Consider the following 19,898-nt stretch of genomic DNA (forward strand, 5'->3'; position numbering starts at 1 on the left):
TCACAAAACATAAAAATAGATTTTAGTAATTAGGTAAATCAAACCCCGATCCTCCAATATCTTCGAAATAAGATCCAAAATTGTCATTATCTCGACGTTCAAGCTTCAAGTCTTTTTCGCAAAATTTTCTATTGTTGAGTTTTAGTATATTCAACCAAAACTATTTCGACGTTCAGTTTCAAGTCTTTTTCTATTTTATTCAAAGATTAATTTTATTAATTTTTTATATGAAATAATTAATTTAAATAATTTTTTATACAAAATAATTAATTAAAATGTTAATATATAAATATAAAAATCTAATTATCGTTGTATTATCAAACTATAAAGAGTTATTAGAAAATATAAATATTGAAATAAAAAATATTATGAAAATATTTTATTGTAGTGCGAAATGTAGTGCAATAGGTTAAAGATTTGGTGTATCACTAATGTAGTGCATAATGTGATGCAATGAGTTAGAGAAGTTAGAGATGACCATACACTGATAAACTGTGGCAGGAGATGGTCTACTTACGTAAATTATTGATAAAATATATACAAACATACAAATATTTGAGATAAAATTAGTTAAGATAATAAATAAAAAATTATATTTTTTATAAATTTATATTAATCACATATATGAAATTTCCATGTTTTCACGTGTTTATTTTAAATAATTTATTTTTCGTTATATTATTTTGTTTGTTATTTGTCTTCTTCTTTTTTTAAGTTCTTATTGAATAAAAAAATTTCTCATTATATTTAATATCTATTATCTACTTTTACGATATATATATATATATATATATATATATATATATATATATATATATATATATATATATATATATATATATATATGAAAATAACGATTTTCTGTCTAATCTAATTGATTAAGCTTTTTCAGCACCATAATTTATAGCAATTGATATCTTTTAACAAAATATTATTGCAAGTCTACAAATATTTGAGATAAAATTAGTTAAGATAATAAATAAAAAATTATATTTTTTATAAATTTATATTAATCACATATATGAAATTTCCATGTTTTCACGTGTTTATTTTAAATAATTTATTTTTCGTTATATTATTTTGTTTGTTATTTGTCTTCTTCTTTTTTTAAGTTCTTATTGAATAAAAAAATTTCTCATATCTATTATCTACTTTTACGAGATATATATATATATATATATATATATATATATATGTATGAAAATAACGATTTTCTGTCTAATCTAATTGATTAAGCTTTTTCAGCACCATAATTTATAGCAATTGATATCTTTTAACAAAATATTATTGCAAGTCTGTATGTCAAGTTTTAATAACAACTACGAATATGGTCAGACAGAAGTGGATATATTACAAATCTATATCAAAACAACTTTAACAAAATGTTGAATAAATTAATAATCTAAATTGAAATAAAAATAAAAAGATGAAACAAACGCAATATAAATAATTTAAAGTAAAATAATAATTAAACACATGTTAGAATATCAGTTAATACACATACTTTTAATATTCTATAATGATTAAATTTCAATTCTTAAGCAGTGGTTTTGAAAGAATTTATTGAAATATTTCATGTTCGCAATCTTTATTTTTATGTTAATAAAACTTGTTATTATATCTCTAACAAGTTTATCTAAGTGCACAGAAAGGTGAAGTTGATCAGGATTCGAACTGATCAATTCTTGACCCAAAATCAAAGTTATCGAGACACAAAATGGAAAATGTCAATTGCTTGCCCAAACTCGTATATGAAATACCAGTTCAACGGATTGTTCAGCTGATAGGTGATTCAGCAGAAGACCTTCAGAAACTAGATCAGCTGATAAAGAGTTCAACTAATAAAGATCTCAGCTGACCAGTTCAACTGAATCGGTGAAATCAATCGAGCTGACGAGCCAACTGATTTCACCAGACCAGTTACTGACCAGTTCAGAGAACCAGTTCAGGACCCGTCGATTGACCAGTCGAAAACTAGTTTGAGAACCAGTTCCACTGGCCACTTCAGAGCAACAGTTTGGAGTAGACCAATTCGCATATCGTAGCAAGATTTTCAAGTAGAATCTAGCTTTTCACAAAGGTACAAGCTATTCTCCAAACAAAGGGACAATGATGCTTAAAGTAGAAAGTTTCTATAATTGCTTTCAGAAATAACGGACACCATTTCGAGAAAACAAATTCAAATTGCAACTTACAAAATTGACGAGTTTTGATATACGATCAGCTTTGCCTCTATAAATACAATATGAAGATCATCAAAGAGACAAGAGGATGAACAAGAGAGGGCATGCTCAAGTCTTATTAGCTTATACTAGAAGCACAAATCCCTCGATATGTGAGAACACTTTTGTGTTGTATCCATAGATCAGTTCTCACACACGCACACACAAACCACTCACAAATATACAGAGAGTTGAGTCTTAAAGTTCAGTTGAGTGAGTTTTGACACAAAGACGTTAAACAATGTATTTGTAGTATTCACACAAAGACGTTAAACTGGTGCGGGCTGAGAGTGATGCCTTCAATCTAGTTGAGTGCTAGGAGTTCAGTTATGTGGTAGAAATAAGTCTTAAATTGAAATGATTTTTGTATACAGAATTGTATAAATCAAAGTCTTCTAGTGTATCATACCCGTGAGGTAGAAGGAATGATGTACGGACAGTTGAAGCCTCCGAACATCCATAAACAAATTTTGCTTTTTACATGTTTTGCATTGCATCTGTTTTAAAACTGATTTGATCTATTCAACTGATATCAGTTCAGTTCTCACCGTAACTGAACTGATACAAGCTCAAACTGATCCTTGCACTATTTCAGTTTTCTTCATAAATGATTATTTCGAGTCTCTTCTGCTTGGTGTAAAAACCAAACTCGATTTAATTCATCGATGTTAATATTGTTAGTACACGAGCTATTGCAGCTCATTGAGAATATTGTATTTGAAACACCCCTATTTGTGTTAAAATCGATCTTATCCATTTCATTATTTTATGAATATATTATGTCGAGTTATATCGAAGTAATTCAACAATATGCAATAATCAAGTGTCTTTTTGTTATTTAATAATTGCAATTACAGCAATGAACGATAGAATTCTCTAGCTTTCATTGTTCAGTCTATAACTATCAACATGCAATAAATCTCATTTATTTTTAGGATCGCCTAGGTGTTTAGGGAGGATGAATGAAGACCTAGTAAATATTTTGTCATGATTGGTTTGGGCTAACAAAACACAATCACTTTATCTCAACTCGGTTGAGATACAAGTTGACAAAGTAAAATATATGCACAAAAAAATATGTTCAAAGTAGAACAAAATAGATCCTAACACAAGAATCGGCTGAGTCATCTATACCGATGCCAAAAAAAATTCACGATGTTCAGTAGCTTTTGCGATGATGAAAACAATGTTATACATCTAATTCAAGCTGATTTTGATTGAAAAAATGGAAAAAAAATGCAGCATCTTTTGGAGAATGAACAATCTACAGAGAACGAGCAACAACCAACAATTAATCAACACATTTCAATACGCAGTAACTTTCAAAGACGCTGTCAAAGAAACAAAATAGTGAAAGACAATGGATGCTGAAATCGTATTCAAAATATAATTTGAGAACTGACTGAGTTTCCAAAAGGTCAAAAATCAATATGTGTGAAGTGGATTTACAAGAGTAAATTAAAAGAAAATAAAAAAGTCGACAAATTCAAGTCACGGTTGGTAGCAAAAATTTACAAACAAGAGTTTGGAGTTGAGTATAAGGGAGTTACTTGGTATTAGCACACCATAGAACAAGTTTTAGGGAAGGTGCTCTTATTAGACCCATGTTGACCTTATAGGTTTAAAGAAGAGATTGTTGAATTATTAAATATTTTCCAATTCTTTAGTCATCTGCTTTGTCAAATGAAGTTTGTTAGTCATGGTTTATCAGTAATAAAATATTACATGAAATAATTATCTTTGCATATTTGATATTGAATGGTTTTAGTGGTCAAATATTATTGTTATTTTTATAGTTCTTTCTGTTGGTGTATTTGACTATAAAAAGTTTATTGCTCAATAAAGAATATATATATATATATATATATATATATATATATATATATATATTTTAAAACAAAATTCTTCTCTTTGTTTGATTTCTATTTTATTCCATCACTTTTTAAATTTTTCTATCACTGTAAAGTCTGAACTACTAACTACATATTTATATGTTCATTTAATTTGAAGTATAAAAACAAAGTTCGAACCATTTTATATTATAAATCGTATATGTTTATTTAACTTGAAGTTTAAAAAACTATATTCGAACCATTTTTTGGCATAAAACTTAGAAAAGATATTGTAGGTTTAAAAAATATCAACATCAATCAATTCATTTTTTCAAGTGAAATAATGCATAGTAAAAAGGTAAAAACTTGTGTGAGACGGTCTCACGGGTCGTATTTGTGAGACGAGTCTCTTATTTGGTTCATCCATGAAAAAATATTATTTTTTATACTAAGAGTATTACTTTTAATTGTGAATATAGGTAGAGTTGACCCGTCTCACATATTCCGTCTCACAGATTAGTATCTGTGAGACGAGGTCTCACATGAGACTCACTCTAGTAAAAAATATATGCATAATGATTTATCAATCTATCAATTAATTAAATTAAATTTATTTAACTTTAACTTTAAAAAATTAAGTCTCAACATCTAACAACAATTTATATGTTCATTTAATTTGAAATTTAGAAAATTAAGAATATACATTAATCATATATGAACCAATCAAATTAACAAACATCATAGCAACATTATATGATTATGTCTTTCTTAATAAGTCAGCGAAATCACAATACATTTTTATTTTTGTTACAAAAAATAAAGAACTAAAATTATTTACATCGTCACGACCTCACAATTATTTAAAATACAATAAAACACCAACATCCACAAATATTTATTTAAGCTAAATTTATATATAGAAACCATAATAAGAAAATCAAATATTAGATAATTAACAATTCATGAATATTATAGATAAATATAAATGAGATAAAATTATCTATATGTATATATATATAATTTTATAATTTTATCTCATATACCTTTGATTAAAAAAGACAAATCATACATTCCTAGAGGACACGTCTCACATTTAATTAGCTAACACGTAGCATGTAGGCCCAAAACAAAATCCAAACACACATATCCTTGCCTCACACACACTCAACCCGCAAAATGCTCATCCGGTCCGGGAGATCAAAAGAAGATATTACGGGAAGGGTACATAAATCCAAGTCAAATCGATGGCGGCAAATTAAACTCAAGGGCTATACTGTTTTGCTAATCTTGGATGAATAAAAGTACTTTTAATTGTAGTAAAACAAATAAAATGGAGTTTCTGGAAGATATTTGGTCGAATTATTGAGATGATTTGAGAGTAATTTGCTTGTTCAAGTTTCGAATTCAAGTTCGGTGGAAATTTGGTAGATAGCATATTCGGAGATGGGATTTTTCAGCACGATATTTGGGTTTTTGGGATTTGGTGTTGGGGTTTCAGCTGGTCTGGTGATAGGATATTATTTGTTCATTTACTTTCAGCCCATCGATGTGAAGGCGTGTGTTAATTTCCCTCCCCCACTTTTTTTTGTCTTGCACTGACATTACGATTATATACTTTTTGTTTCGTTTAATGTAAATTGGTATATCTGTGAGTTATTCGGGTTTGACGCAGTCGTTCGTTTAATAATGGTTCCAACTTTAGATCTTTTGAAATTTCTGTTACCGATGTTGTGATGAATCCATCAGCAATTTTGTCTGGTTTCACCAATTTGTTTCGTCTGTGGGTGAGAAAATGAACAAAATTGAGGCTTGCAAACCTTAATATGTATGAATTGTTGGTCATATCTAGTGGGCAGCAGAAGTATGGTGTAGCATTTCCGTTGGAGGAAGTTGATTACGAATGGAAATTAACATAACATGAAGAATTCTGACGGAAATGGCAAGAGTTTCTGACTGTTATTTTGATCAGGATCCTATTGTTCGTCGCTTGGTCGAGCATGGCTCTCACGATTTACATCGATTGCTTCCTGAAATCCCCTTTTGGGTAAAAATCCAGACTATGACCGAGTAAGTTGTTGGTGGCTTAAATGAACACCTTTTGCATTCTGATTTTCCCTTGAAATTTCTGTCTGATTTTTATGTTTTCTATGTAACCTTTGTCCACTGGAATAAAGATCGATTGGCTCAATAGGTTTATTCAACTTATGTGGCCTTACCTGGACAAGGTATTCATTTGAGTTTATATTGTTTGCAATTACTCTCATGGTGTGTTAAGATACAGATCATCAACTTTTCTGCACCGGTTATCTGCACATTTTGCAGGCAATTTGCAGGACGGCAAAAAATATTGCTGCTCCTATCATTGCTGAGCAAAGTGCAAAATATAAAATTGAATCTGTTGAATTCGAGTCACTAACTCTAGGGTCACTGCCGCCTACATTTCAAGGTCAGTTAAGTTATTGTGAATATTTTACTGTATCTTCCCCATTCAGAAATTGCTTTGAGAAGCGATAATTATGTTGATGATGTCGTGGAAAAGGTTACATCCATTTTGCACTTCAAAAACTTTTAGAAATTGGGCCGTCATTGTTGAAAAACTTTTCGTAAGTTGATGAATGCATTAGTGCATGATTTTTTTTTTAAAAAAAAATTAACTGCAGAAACTTCTCCTTCCTCACCTGTAAAATTAATTTTGAGTCATGCTAATGTCGGATTCAATGATAAAAATGTCTTTTGGTGTCTGAGAGTTGGAGTTTCTTGTGTTTATCTAAAGCAACTCTCTAATATTAGTGGTGATGATGGGCTGGCTTGGGCCTGACATCAGCACATTTCCATCTCTGGATGGATTTGGATGTATTTCTATCTCATGTTTGTGTGATGTTTGTGTACTTGTGACGGATAATAATCTGCATTGTTATGTTTCTTTGATTTGACCGAGAGTGGTGTGGAAACTGTTTACCTTGCTGAACTTGAAGACAATTGTCGGTTTTTCTTCATTCCAGGTGTGAAGGTGTATCTGACTGAAGAAAAGGAGTTGATTATGGAGCCTTTCCTGAAATGGGCAGGAAATCCTAACATTACAGTAGCTGTGAAAGCATATGGATTAAAAGCAACAGTTCAGGTTGCTTGCTAGTTGCTATTTAATTGTCCTGAATAGTGTACAAAAGCCTTACTTTTTTCTTTCTGAAGAAAGTTCTCTGAATGTCCCAGGTTGTAGATTTACAGATCTTTGCTCAACCACGGATCACCCTAAAGCCTCTAGTCCCCAGCTTTCCGTGTTTCGCTAACATTTTTGTGACTCTCATGGAGAAGGTTGGTTATGAAATATTTAGTTATAAAAGATGGTTCATAGAATAACACACTCGGATGCATATTGTTGTTGAGTATCTTCAAAAGTATAGTGGAGGGCAGTTGAATTTATTTTTGTCCTCCTAGAAATTCTTATGAGTTATGGCATGTGCCACTGCAGATAGGTTTTCCGGGACTCAATTGAAAACTTGATTGGGTTTCATTTGCTTTGCAGCCTTATGTTGACTTTGGATTGAAGCTTTTTGGTGCTGATCTCATGTCAATACCTGGTCTATACCGGTTTGTACAGGTATCAGACCTTTAAACTGACTGTAACATACTCAATTAAGCTTCTATAAAAATGCGCAATCAATCATTTGTCATCCTGAAAAGAGTGGAAATTTTTGGAATATCATCTTAATGGAAATAAGTGAGAGCTTTTGTGTGTATTATGTGAGAGAGGGAAAAAATTAGATCTATCGAAAATGTTGATTTCATTTGCTTTCCATTGGTACTCATGCTTCATGATGCATGCAGCTAATAATGTAGTTTCTTGGCATTATATCTTTATTTTCTTGATTCTGGTCTTACAATTGGCTCAATTTCAACGTATTACTATTTTCTTATTCATCCTGTGGATTCTTGTGCAGTGATATACTCAAAGTGAAAAAAGAAAGATATAAGTGACTTCAGAAGAACTGTCGATTAATTTATTGTTAATTTCTAGAAGTATTAGAGAATCTAGTGTTGGGTGCTAATCATGGTGTGAGTTTCCATACTGTTCATGGGGGATTTTTTTTTTTTGCAGGAGCTTATCAAAGATCAGGTTGCTAACATGTATCTGTGGCCTAAAACCCTTGATGTGCAAATTCTGGATCCAGCAAAGTCAGCAGTCTCTCTCTTTTGTATTACAGATGCACATACACTCATTCTAAAAGTCTTGCCTTCAGTAGTCTTATTTTCTGTTTTTCATCATCAACCTTCAGAGCTGCGAAGAAGCCTGTTGGTATTCTTCATGTAAAGGTTTTGCGAGCTACAAAGCTGAGAAAGAAAGATTTATTGGGTGGGGCAGATCCGTATGTAAAACTGAAGCTCACAGAATCAAAGGCTCCATCAAAGAAAACAGCAGTGAGGCGTAATAATTTGAACCCTGAGTGGAATGAAGAATTCAGCATGGTTGTAAAAGATCCAGAAACACAAGCATTAGAAATCCTCGTCTATGATTGGGAGCAGGTATACATTTCCAGTGCCAAGTTGAAAATATTGTTGCTATTGCTTGTATGGGTAACTTGAGGTTTAATGTCTGTTCAGGTTGGAAAACATGAGAAGATGGGTATGAGTGTAGTTCCTTTGAAGGAACTTCCCCCTGATGAAACAACAGTTAAGACACTGGATATTTTCAAGAACATGGATTCAAACGATGTTCAGAATGATAAGATGCGTGGGAAGATTGAGGTAGAGTTGACATACAAACCTTTCAAGGAGGAAGATATGCCGCACAATGCTGAAAATTTAGGTGAAGTACAGAAGGCTCCTGAAGGCACGCCAAGTGGCGGAGGGCTACTTGTAGTTATAGTGCATGAAGCTCAAGATGTTGAGGGAAAACACCACACTAACCCTTATGTCCGTATCAATTTCAAAGGAGAGGAGCGAAAAACAAAGGTTTGGAAAAACTTTTTCTTCTATAGTTGCCTTATTATGTGCATATGCTGAAAGAAGTTTCTGCACACGATTTTTGATCAGAACTCTGAACTGGAATTACTTAATAATTCTAAATGCTGTTTCTGGATATTCCCCACATCCTAGCTTTCTGCCTGTTTATCCTCTGAAAACGCATAATTTATTTTCCGGGAGCAATTTTACCTGAATTACATTCCATTGATGCTTCTAAAATCTAAAATTTTGGCCCTTTATGTGAAGAAGATATTTTCCAGCGTACGTGGAATGGTAACAGAGTTCTTTTCCATGAAATACACTGAATCTAAAAGTTTTCTTCTTCTGAGAACCAACTATACGTTGAGCCTGTATACTCTGATTCTTTCTCGGTTTTGGACAAACTATATTCTGGTCTGGCTGTTAAAATATTTTATGTTCGTTGATACAGCAACTTAAGAAGAGCAGAGATCCGAGATGGGAGGAAGAGTTCACATTCACGTTGGGTGAACCTCCTATTAAGAAAGGATGCATGTGGAAGTGTGCAGCACCTCGTCTAGAATTGGCTTGCTGCATCCCAAGGTATCTTAGGCACCTTTCTCTCGTTGATATGGAGCTTACGTTTTAACTTTTTGGCTTCACTTCCGAAACTACATGCTAAACCGTGACCTCATATTTACTGAAAATATAATTTGTTTACAGATGATAAATTATCCAAGTACATAAACTACAAAGTTTCGAAACATATAATGCTTAGCATGCATCAACTGTGATACATTGCTTTGCACCGTTATTATCAATATCTATTTTGATAATTTGAGGAATGGTTTCGAAATCTATTTTGGAGAATCCACACTCTCCTGCTCTTCATGTTTGAGACTGCACCACGAGTGTTTCGATTGGAATGCAATTTATACAGCCATTTCCTTGACAATCTCTAGGTGAAATCAAAGCAAAAAATCAGACCAAAAACCGAAGTCATGAATACATGTATTCTTGAGAGTTCTTTGTATTTATTGAACACATCTTTATTTGCTATCCAAACTCAGGAAACACTGGGCTATGTCGATATTGGGCTGGCAGACGTCGTCACCAATAAGCGAATAAACGAGAAATTCCATCTCATAGACTCCAAAAATGGACGACTCCAAATCGAGCTGCAGTGGCGAACATCTTAATCTCACCATTCTGTTTCCTTCTGGAGAAGTGAAAATAAACTTTTGCATGCATAGTTCTATGGGTGTTGCAGAGAAAAGTTCGTGAAAATGTTTCTAGCTTGTTTCCCGTCATTGTGTATGTTGGTTGTGTACATTTTGAGTTACATTTCTGCGCTTAATTCACCTACTGGTTCACGTGCTCTTCTTGCGTATGCTTTTATTGCATTGTGCCAGCCAAATGTCAAATCTCTGTAATTTTTTAAAATATAAAATTGTTGATTTTTTGCAATCTTACATTATTGTGACCTATTTTTAATCATCTAAATTAGGCTGTAAAATCGGTTCATGAGCTTTGAGTCGATAAATATTTGATTTATTTGAATTTACCGAACTCTTGTACTGAAACGTGTTCAAATTTTTTTCGATAGTTCGTGAGTTGTTCACGAAATCTAATATTTTTTAATATAATTTTATTACATATTAAATATATATACGTTTGAGTTTTTCGGAGTCTTCTAGCTTTTGAACTTTCATATTCGAATTTTAATATCCGAGCAATTATTTGAATAACTAGCAAATGAGTTTGAACAATTCGAGTCGAATGTGAACTCGAACTTCATTTCGAGGGGAATGTCAACTTGAGCCAATTTTTTTTTTAGATTTGAATACTTAATTTGAGTCGAATTCAAACCAGTAAGGTTTGTTTTGATTCAATTTGTTTAGAGACTGGGCTTGCAAAACAACTGCTTAAGCCCGTCTTCAAAACACCAGAGGAAAGAAACCAAAATATGTAATATATTTTCCTATAATTTTCTTTTGAAATTTATTCATATTAAAAGTCATAACTTATTAAAATTATAAAAAAATTGGACAGAATATGTTTTTGGAATATAAATATATATGCATACTATCATTAGTTGTTTTTTCTTGAAATTTTAATCTTATAATTAGATCTAATTGTATCTAAAAATTATGAATTTTTTTTTAATTAAAGTAAAAATAAATTATGTTTTCACTATTTTGAATGGTTCTTTGTTTTTTAAAGACACTCGTTAAGGTCATGTCTTTGTTATATAGTTCATTTTGTTTTTTCCTCACAAATTAAATTTTTTTATTGGTCCCTTATTAATGATATTTAAAAATGAAAATTGAATATTATATATATATATATATATATATATATTAAATAATGACATATATAATAAAAAAATTATTTATTACATGTGGAAAATTGCCTATATATTTCTGACGGAAACGTAAACTATGCAATGACAAATGAGCATTATTTATTTATTTACAAAGGAATATAAAATATTAAAATTTGTATACATATGATAATTTTTTTTATCATATCATGTCACGCTTTTCAATTGCCCCACAATTCTCGTTCATTTCCGAAGCCGCCACTCCGATATTTCAATTATATAATATAATTTATTTATGAATTCAGAGTGTCTACGAGTGTATATATATATATATATATATATATATATATATATATATATATATATATATATATATACTGAATCACCAAAAATAAGTTTTTTTTTTTTTTTATGAAAAAAATAGGTTGTTTATAGCAGTTTTTCCGCGCAAATATTATATTCTATTTTCCTGCTACAACCACACCGATAGAGTAAAAAATAATATTTTTTATGGATGATCCAAATAAAAATTCCGTCTCACAAAATACGATCTGTGATATCGTTTCGCGTAAATTTTGTCTAAGTACATATATATTTAAATATTTTTGTTGGCACAATATTTAATACCACTCATTACTCAATTTTCAAAGCATCGTATATTTTTCTTTTTTATATATATATATATATATATATATATATATATATATATATAGAGGAGAAAATTCAGTGGCTCAAGTTCTGTAATTTGCAATGGCTAAGCCAATCGTCGACTCCGAATACCTCAAGGAGATCGAGAAAGCTCGCCGCGAACTCCGTGCGCTCATCTCCAATAAGAACTGCGCGCCTATCATGCTCCGCTTGGCGTATCTTCTTTGTTTTTCCCCTCCTTTCACACGCAATACTTTCGAGAAATGTTCTCCTGTTGGTTTCGATGATGTTCTGTTTTTTGTTGAAATTTAATCAGGTGGCATGATGCGGGGACGTATGATAAGAATACGAAGACCGGAGGTCCGAACGGTTCCATTCGGAATGAGGAGGAGTACACTCATAGCTCGAACAACGGATTGAAAATCGCTCTCGACTTTTGCGGTTAGTTTGATTTTCGTAATTGATTTTTATCACCTGTGTTTACTGATTAATAGAAGTTTTCGAGGAGTTGTGTTTGTGTGACATCGGTTATCCTTGCATTATTACGTTTGTTGCTGTTGTGCTTAGCTTCTACAGCTTGTGGCATAATAATAGGTTGAGAAAAGATGTATATAACTGACCAAACCAATCAGCTAACAGTATTCCTGTGTAGGATGAGGAAATCTAGGAGTTACTGATTCATAACTTGGTCGATTGCTTGTCGTATAATTGATGTTTGGATTTTTCAATGTGGTGGCAGGATTTGGTTTAATTTTATTTGTTAGTCGTAAACGCTTCCTGGATTATACAACTATACAAGTTGTCGCTTGCAAATGGATAATCTTGGAAATCATTAAAGTTTGAACATATTTGATCTATACCTAGGAGTACTTTTCATATGACGAATTTATTTCTTTGACAAGGTTATGGTTTTCGTAATTCTGGTGTATTTTAAATTTATTATTATATTATGAGAAGTTCCACAATTTTGGATTTGAAAATTTATCTGCATGCAGATATGTTATATCAATTATAGATTTTGGGATGTTACATTTATCTGTGTGTGATTTTGGTGTATAAATAACAGTAATATTTAGTTGTTCTCTATTGCTTGAGAATTGACATTTGCAAACTGCTAGTGTTTGTTTGGGTATTTGATTGCAGAGCAAGTGAAGTCCAAATGTCCAAAGATTACATATGCTGATTTGTATCAGGTATATTACTCATTCTCTGGTTGTTAATGTGCGATAGACTCATTAAAATGTTAAATCCAGAATAAATCTTTCTGTTTCAAATGATTTAAAGGAAACCATGCTTATAGACTATTGATTTATTATTACATTATTGATGGTTTATCTCAAGGATGGGAAAATCAATTACTTTGTTTCTAACTCTGGAATTTTCTTTTCACGTCTTATCTTTAGGTGCATTATTCAATAAAACATTTAAATGATACAGACAAAAAGAACGAGTTTAATTCAACATTTAGTGATAGCTGTTAGTAATACTTGTATGTTGGTTTTATTCTATCATATGCCTGCCTTTTCACAACTGAGGAAGAGTATGGAACATTGAACTCCTTTAAGATGGTTGATGGTTTATTAAAAACGGGGTACATAATTGATTTTGCAACGATTACTTTGCCTGGCCTGCTTAGTTCAGATGATGCTGAATTTATCAACATCTTTCCAGAAAAGATAAAAAATGGTAGATATATGGAGGTAAAGTTGTTCTGTGCTGACAAAGCATTGATGCCTATAGCTTGCAGGTGTTGTGGCAGTTGAGGTCACTGGGGGCCCCACAATTAATTTTGTTCCCGGTAGAAAGGTGTGGCCAGTGTTTTTTTATTGTGAATAATCTTGTCTTCCTCTAGAAGTGAAGACTTCAACCCCGGTGCTTTTAGATTCCCATATATTGGATAGTTATCTACTTATCTTCATAAGATTTCTGATATTTTCCACCTCATGTTTATTCAGGATTCAAAGATTTCTCCAAAGGAAGGTCGACTTCCGGATGCTAAAAAAGGTGACACATTCTGAGCATTTGTAATTCTTAACCTGCTATGTTTGGATGTTAATTTTCTGTTAAGTACCACTCTTTTTTGCTTTTATGCACCATTGGTTGAGATGCTTCCGATACTTCTTGGATGTAAACTTCAAATATTTTTTAAATGCACTGGAGTTCATGCAACTTTCTGTATATATATTTCTTTTCACAGGCTTTCTTTGTGTGATCGGGACTCGTTGACTTTAAATTGATAGAATCTGTTCAATGATGATTTGTTGAGAAATAGACTTAATGTGGAGAACAATCTTGGTTTACTGTGTAAAAAACAAATGCCCTGTTAAAATTTCCCAAGGAATCACCCATAAAAAAATGCACTGTCCTGTGAATTTAAGTGTCACTTCTGATTATTTTGGGTTCTGATGTCAGGCGTACCACATCTTAAGGAGATATTTTATAGAATGGGATTATCTGACAAAGACATTGTGGCCCTATCTGGTGGCCATACCCTGGTAATTTGTTTTCAGTTCTATGGTGCGGACTGTTACAAAAACCGTAATCTGATGTAATTTTGGTTAACATTTGCATCATAGGGAAGAGCACATCCTGAGAGATCGGGCTTTGATGGGCCTTGGACTGCAGAGCCACTGAAATTCGACAATTCATATTTTGTGTGCGTCTTATAAGTCAACAAATTTTTGTTTTTGAAACTGCCGTTGTTTACGTTTCTTCATTTGCTATTCGTTTTTATTAATTGAACCAAACCAGGGAGCTGCTCAAGGGGGAAAGTGAGGGCCTGCTAAAACTCCCAACTGACATTGCTTTGCTGGATGATCCTGTGTTCCGGCACCATGTTGAGGTCTATGCTAAGGTATCAGGTTTCAACTACGATAAGCTTCTCATTTGTGTTTGTTTAGATGGTCACCTTTGTAAGCTCAAAGATTCAGCAGATTTGATGATGTTGGATGTTACCAAATTGGCTCAAAGTTTATTTAGGGCAAATTCAAAGGCTCTAACTTCTACATGTTAGGAGCTTTGTAACCTTTCAGACAATCTCAAACAAACAATTTTGCGATGTCAAAATCTAGCAAACTGAAGCAGTATTTTAGTGTCAATTTACTCTGTTCTTGGCCTTAGAGCTGGTTTAATGGATTGGAAAAATCTAAAGAATATCTATGATAACCTCTTTTAAGAACAAGTCAGTCTGGAGTCTTTCTTTTGGATTTGATTTCCAGTGATGTCTTTAATTTGGTATTTAAAAATGTTATCAGCTACTTGCCACCATTTCCTGGGAAAAAGAGAAAAATAAAGATGATACAAAAACTAGTTCTTTCTGAATCCAAGGTTATGTGTCTATTATTTTTTCTTGGAGAACCTATATTGGAGAATGTAAATGACCACCCATGAGAAATAGGAAGATCTGATACTATAATCCAAATAGATATGGGCAGTAGCAGGCTAGATGCAATTTTACATTTTTACTTCCTCCATTTTACATAACAGCTGATCCTTCAAGAAATAGTGATTACTGACTTTGCTTTAGCTTTAATAACAGTTTTTCTACTGTTTTGAATATATGCACATCTCTTTTTTTAAAAAATGAATAATTTAGCATATGTTATTTCCTGATATTAATATGCTTTGGCAACAATTTTCTATCATTCTCACATTATCACATGCAATATGTGCTGTCCGCTCACATTCCGACCGAGGGAGGCAAACTTAACATCTAGTGCAGTGTACGAGGGTTGATAAAATCTAAATTATACTGATACCCTTGCATGCTCGAACCTGCAGGATGAAGATGCCTTCTTCAAAGATTATGCAGAATCACACAAAAAACTTTCTGAACTTGGGTTTAATCCAACTCCCGCTGGTTCGAGGGCAATCGTGAAAGATGGCACCGTGCTTGCTCAAGGTGCGGTTGGAGTTGCTGTTGCTGCTGCGGTGGTAGTACTCAGTTACTTATATGAAGTCCGTAGAAAGACAAAATAAATCTGTTCGTTATAACATCAACCAGAGCTCTTATCTTCACAAAGCCGGGTAATTCCATATCCAATTCTGTACTGTGCCTGTTCAAATAACATGTATGGAGCTGTATGTGACTATACAGATCACTAGTAATGGCCAGTCATTTTATTGTCATTTCCGTTAATATATGAACTGACGAAATCAAAGCCTAAATGATTAATGGGTTCTGAGTTGGATAGGTGGCATTCAAAGAACTTGAGGGTAAGTTGTGGTTTGTGCACGCATTCATTTGATACTAGTCGACATGGAAAAATAAATTGGAGACTAAGGGGTGTACCAGAATAAAAATAGAGCAACAAGTCTACTTGATGTGTCGTGCAACCCTGAAACTTGTTATACTTGTTAAATTCATGAATTTTAAATTTTTGACTTGTTTGAACGGACAAAATTTTTATGAATTTCAAATCAACTGTGTAAAGCAATTGTGATGGATGTGATGAATTTTAAATACATCTTAGATCAGCGTCATTTGAGATTTATTACTCACGTCATTTCTCAAATTAAATTCTTTCAAATCAAATCGTCAATCCTAGCACAATCTTAGTGAAATTGTATATACAACCTTTTTTTTGGTTTGAAATAGAGACGATGGCTCAGTTTGCTCAACTGAACGCACGTTACTACTCTGCCTGATTTTTGTTCTGACAGCGGTTTTGACTGCCAAATTTGATAGGTAGGCAAAGTCTTTTTTAGGACAACCCTTTTTCACAGCCAAAGCACATGATATTCACAATGTATTGAGTTGGCTGTCACCCAATTACGTACTATTATTGCCTACCCTTCCAACGTCCCCAACTTCATGTTATTACCTTCAACATCACCCTTACATAAATTCTAGTCTAGCTAACCTATTGGTATTGCGAAATTCTAATTTGTGAGGGGAATGAAATCTGCTGAGTTTGTCAAAAAAAGAAGAAAGCTGAGAATAAATCAAGAGAGTTGATATGATTTGGTTTAACTAATGCTACATGAATAATATTTCTTAGGTTGAACATACCCGTTGAATGTAATTACTTACATGGGTTTTACATAAAATCAATTTGCTCGCGAGATGAAATAATAAAAGATGCAAGATATAGGAATGATGAAGTAATATATATGGATCGCACAATAATTAATAACTATAATACTTTGTAAAACTCGAGTCAAACTCAAAGGTGGATCCGAAAATCATGATAAAAAATGTAGACTACATGGAGTGCAATGAATGCCACAAAATGAAGTTTAGACCTGTATCATCTATTATACCGAGTTTTGTATAACTTATGCACCAATACTCTATGACAAATAAAAGTACCGAACTTCACTTCCTTTTCCTTTGTTCATTGGTCTAAAGAGAAGAGTCGACCAAAGTAGTAAACTGCAACCTTGTTTTTGACGTTAAACGTTGGGACTTGGGAGTTCACTAAGGTTTTCAGGTTGGTAAGTAAAACACGTGAAATTACAAAAGTGGGACACCTTACCTCTATCCCTTATCTCGAAGTCTCATTCATCAATATCAAGGCAAAAACTTATATGAGACGGTCTCATGGGTCATATTTGTGAGACAGATCTCTTATTTGAGTCATTTGTGAAAAAGTATTACTTTTTATGCTAAGAATATTACTTTTATTGTGAATATCGGTAAGGTTGACCCGTCTCACAGATTAAAATCCATGAGATGGTCTCACATGAGACCCACTCGACTATTGATGGGAACGTAAAAAGGATGGTGATTCATAGATTCAAGTTGTTTTCAAGGTCACGGGGCTTGTGGTTCGTTGGGGGAGAAAAAAATAGCTACATGTGGCTGCTGCTGGTTACCATTAATGATATATGCAATCAAATTAATGAGTAAAGTGACTTCTTAAACATCTCATAATGTTAAGCTCGCACATTTTATGTGATGCTAGAGCTAATTAGGCCGATGAATTTAATGAAATTCAGTGCGTAAGTAATAACCTTCCAGACCTAAAACTTACCTTTTCGTATGCCAAAACTTTAACCACAAGGTTTTGGTGACGGAAAAGGGACAAAGTGGAAAGTGAACCAAATCCCACATACACCCTTAACCATAACTTATTGCTTTTGCTGTTTCTTTTTTGTCATCTTTCTTCCACCCAACCCCAACTTGTCTTCTAGAATGCCTATAACGACAATAATATATCTATCTTGTGAATCTTGGGACACCAACAATATATATAAGGCGCCACAACTACCCCCCATATATATATATATATATATATATATATATATATATATATATATATATACAAATTGTGTTCTAAGCGCTTAATTAAAGTTCAGAATGAACTTACAAAAGATGTCACGATGGGTTATATTGTTAGAGGATATGTTCGAGAAACCAACTTGTGGTTTGAGTTTATTTATTATTATATAATAAATAATATTTGTTTTAATAATATTTTAAGTTTTAATTCATTTTGATAGTACTCGTGTAACATATATCGATAAAGACCTTGAATATACAATGATATAATGAGGTCGTACATGTCACGTCCATCATGAAACGCATTTTATTTACCGTATATTCTAAATTCGTTGTTAGTTGATTTAGCCATCCAACATTTTTGATGTTTTCGTGTGTGAAGCTGCTGATGTTGCACTATTTAATCTTGTTGGTTAGATGTGCCTTAAAAGAGCGAAGCCATATCTTAACGGGAATATTGTCTCTGCTGGGGGCAGAGACGATGGGAGGGAAAGAGTAAGACCGGTCTCTAAGAGACACGAGACAACAATAGCAGATAGAGACGCACCTCTCAAACTTCTGAACCTAACAACCCAAACCATTAGCAACCAAGTAAGTGCACTCCGCGCTGCCACAAATATAATGAAATAAAATTGTGTCTTGGTTAACAACTATATATTTTGGCCTAACGGTAAGGGTTTGATCCTAACAATTAGTATCAGAGCGAGGTCATGAGTCCAAGTTTCATAAAAAAACATATTTCTATACTTTTTGTGGTGGATGTTGGATTAAGCGTGTATAAGTGAGGGTAGTACTGAGATGAGTGACCTCCTAGAATGTTCTCGTGTGTCAAGCTTACGACATTACGCCGCTTGATCTAGTTGATTAGATGGGCCGTAAGAGTGACACCAGATTTTAGCAGGTAATATTGTCTCTGCTAGAGACATGACCGAAGATAGGAAAATGATAAGACTGTCTCTAAGGAATATGAGACAATAATGGAAAATAGACAAGAACCTCTTCGACCTCATGGTCTTAACAACTTGACCCAACATTAGCTCCCAAGTAGGTGCAATCTGCTCTATCACAAGTATAAGAAAATAAAGTTGGATCTTGGCTAACAGCTATAGCTTGTCGCTTAGTGATAAGATCTCGATCTTAACAAACAACTAGATCATTCATAGGGATTTACAATAAAATCTATCTCAGCTTAAAATTCGGAATTGTCGGTACCAAGCGTTAAACACTAACGAAAAACTTTAAATAAACACTTCATGAATAAATTTATAATCATACGACATCCAAATTCAGTTTTTAAAATTCTTTAAAATTTTAAACTTTTATTGCATCTTGGGACCGATAAAACGATACACCAGCATATACAACGTGACCTTTACTAAAAACCAATCAATGTGATGTTACTTTTAAGTTATTACCCTAAAGTTATATCAAATGTATGTTAATTTCACGGGAAACAATATATGTACAATGAGAATTACAAAATGCAATCATTTCAAATTAACTTTATAATCAATATGTAAATCAAATTGTATATTTAGCATGATCCTAATTTCACATGTTGGGCCCACATAAAGAATCATAGACCTGGTGATACGTAAGAATAAATATGAATTGTTGAATACACATTAAAATATATGATAAACTCAATCCTAAAATCCACTTTTCGTTTTACAAAAAACATATCCAAAATTTTTGCATCCCTCAAGTTTTATATTCATTGAATCTTAGCC

The 19,898-nt window shown here is 32.7% G+C and overlaps 2 protein-coding genes across 2 annotated transcripts; both read left to right on the forward strand.

The window, feature by feature from the left end:
• The first annotated feature begins 5,204 nt into the window (after nucleotides 1–5,204).
• Nucleotides 5,205–10,466, forward strand: LOC140811704 (synaptotagmin-1-like). Its single transcript, XM_073169757.1, is given in 14 exon segments — nucleotides 5,205–5,608; nucleotides 6,024–6,096; nucleotides 6,099–6,121; nucleotides 6,229–6,279; nucleotides 6,377–6,500; nucleotides 7,057–7,175; nucleotides 7,265–7,366; nucleotides 7,578–7,652; nucleotides 8,151–8,227; nucleotides 8,329–8,575; nucleotides 8,654–9,004; nucleotides 9,447–9,513; nucleotides 9,516–9,577; nucleotides 10,045–10,466. Coding segments are annotated over 14 exon segments (1,611 nt in total). The 5' UTR covers nucleotides 5,205–5,497; the 3' UTR covers nucleotides 10,174–10,466.
• A 1,544-nt stretch (nucleotides 10,467–12,010) lies between these two features.
• On the forward strand, nucleotides 12,011–16,073 carry LOC140812071 (L-ascorbate peroxidase 3-like). The gene is made up of 9 exons (XM_073170259.1): nucleotides 12,011–12,160; nucleotides 12,262–12,386; nucleotides 13,089–13,138; nucleotides 13,686–13,751; nucleotides 13,901–13,949; nucleotides 14,358–14,440; nucleotides 14,522–14,601; nucleotides 14,697–14,799; nucleotides 15,726–16,073. Exons 1-9 carry the CDS (start codon nucleotides 12,048–12,050, stop codon nucleotides 15,921–15,923), a joined length of 867 nt encoding a protein of 288 aa, XP_073026360.1. The 5' UTR covers nucleotides 12,011–12,047; the 3' UTR covers nucleotides 15,924–16,073.
• The last annotated feature ends 3,825 nt before the right edge of the window (nucleotides 16,074–19,898 follow it).

Source organism: Primulina eburnea, chromosome 14 (genome assembly GCF_022965805.1).
Source record: "Primulina eburnea isolate SZY01 chromosome 14, ASM2296580v1, whole genome shotgun sequence".
In the NCBI taxonomy this organism is placed as follows: domain Eukaryota; kingdom Viridiplantae; phylum Streptophyta; class Magnoliopsida; order Lamiales; family Gesneriaceae; genus Primulina; species Primulina eburnea.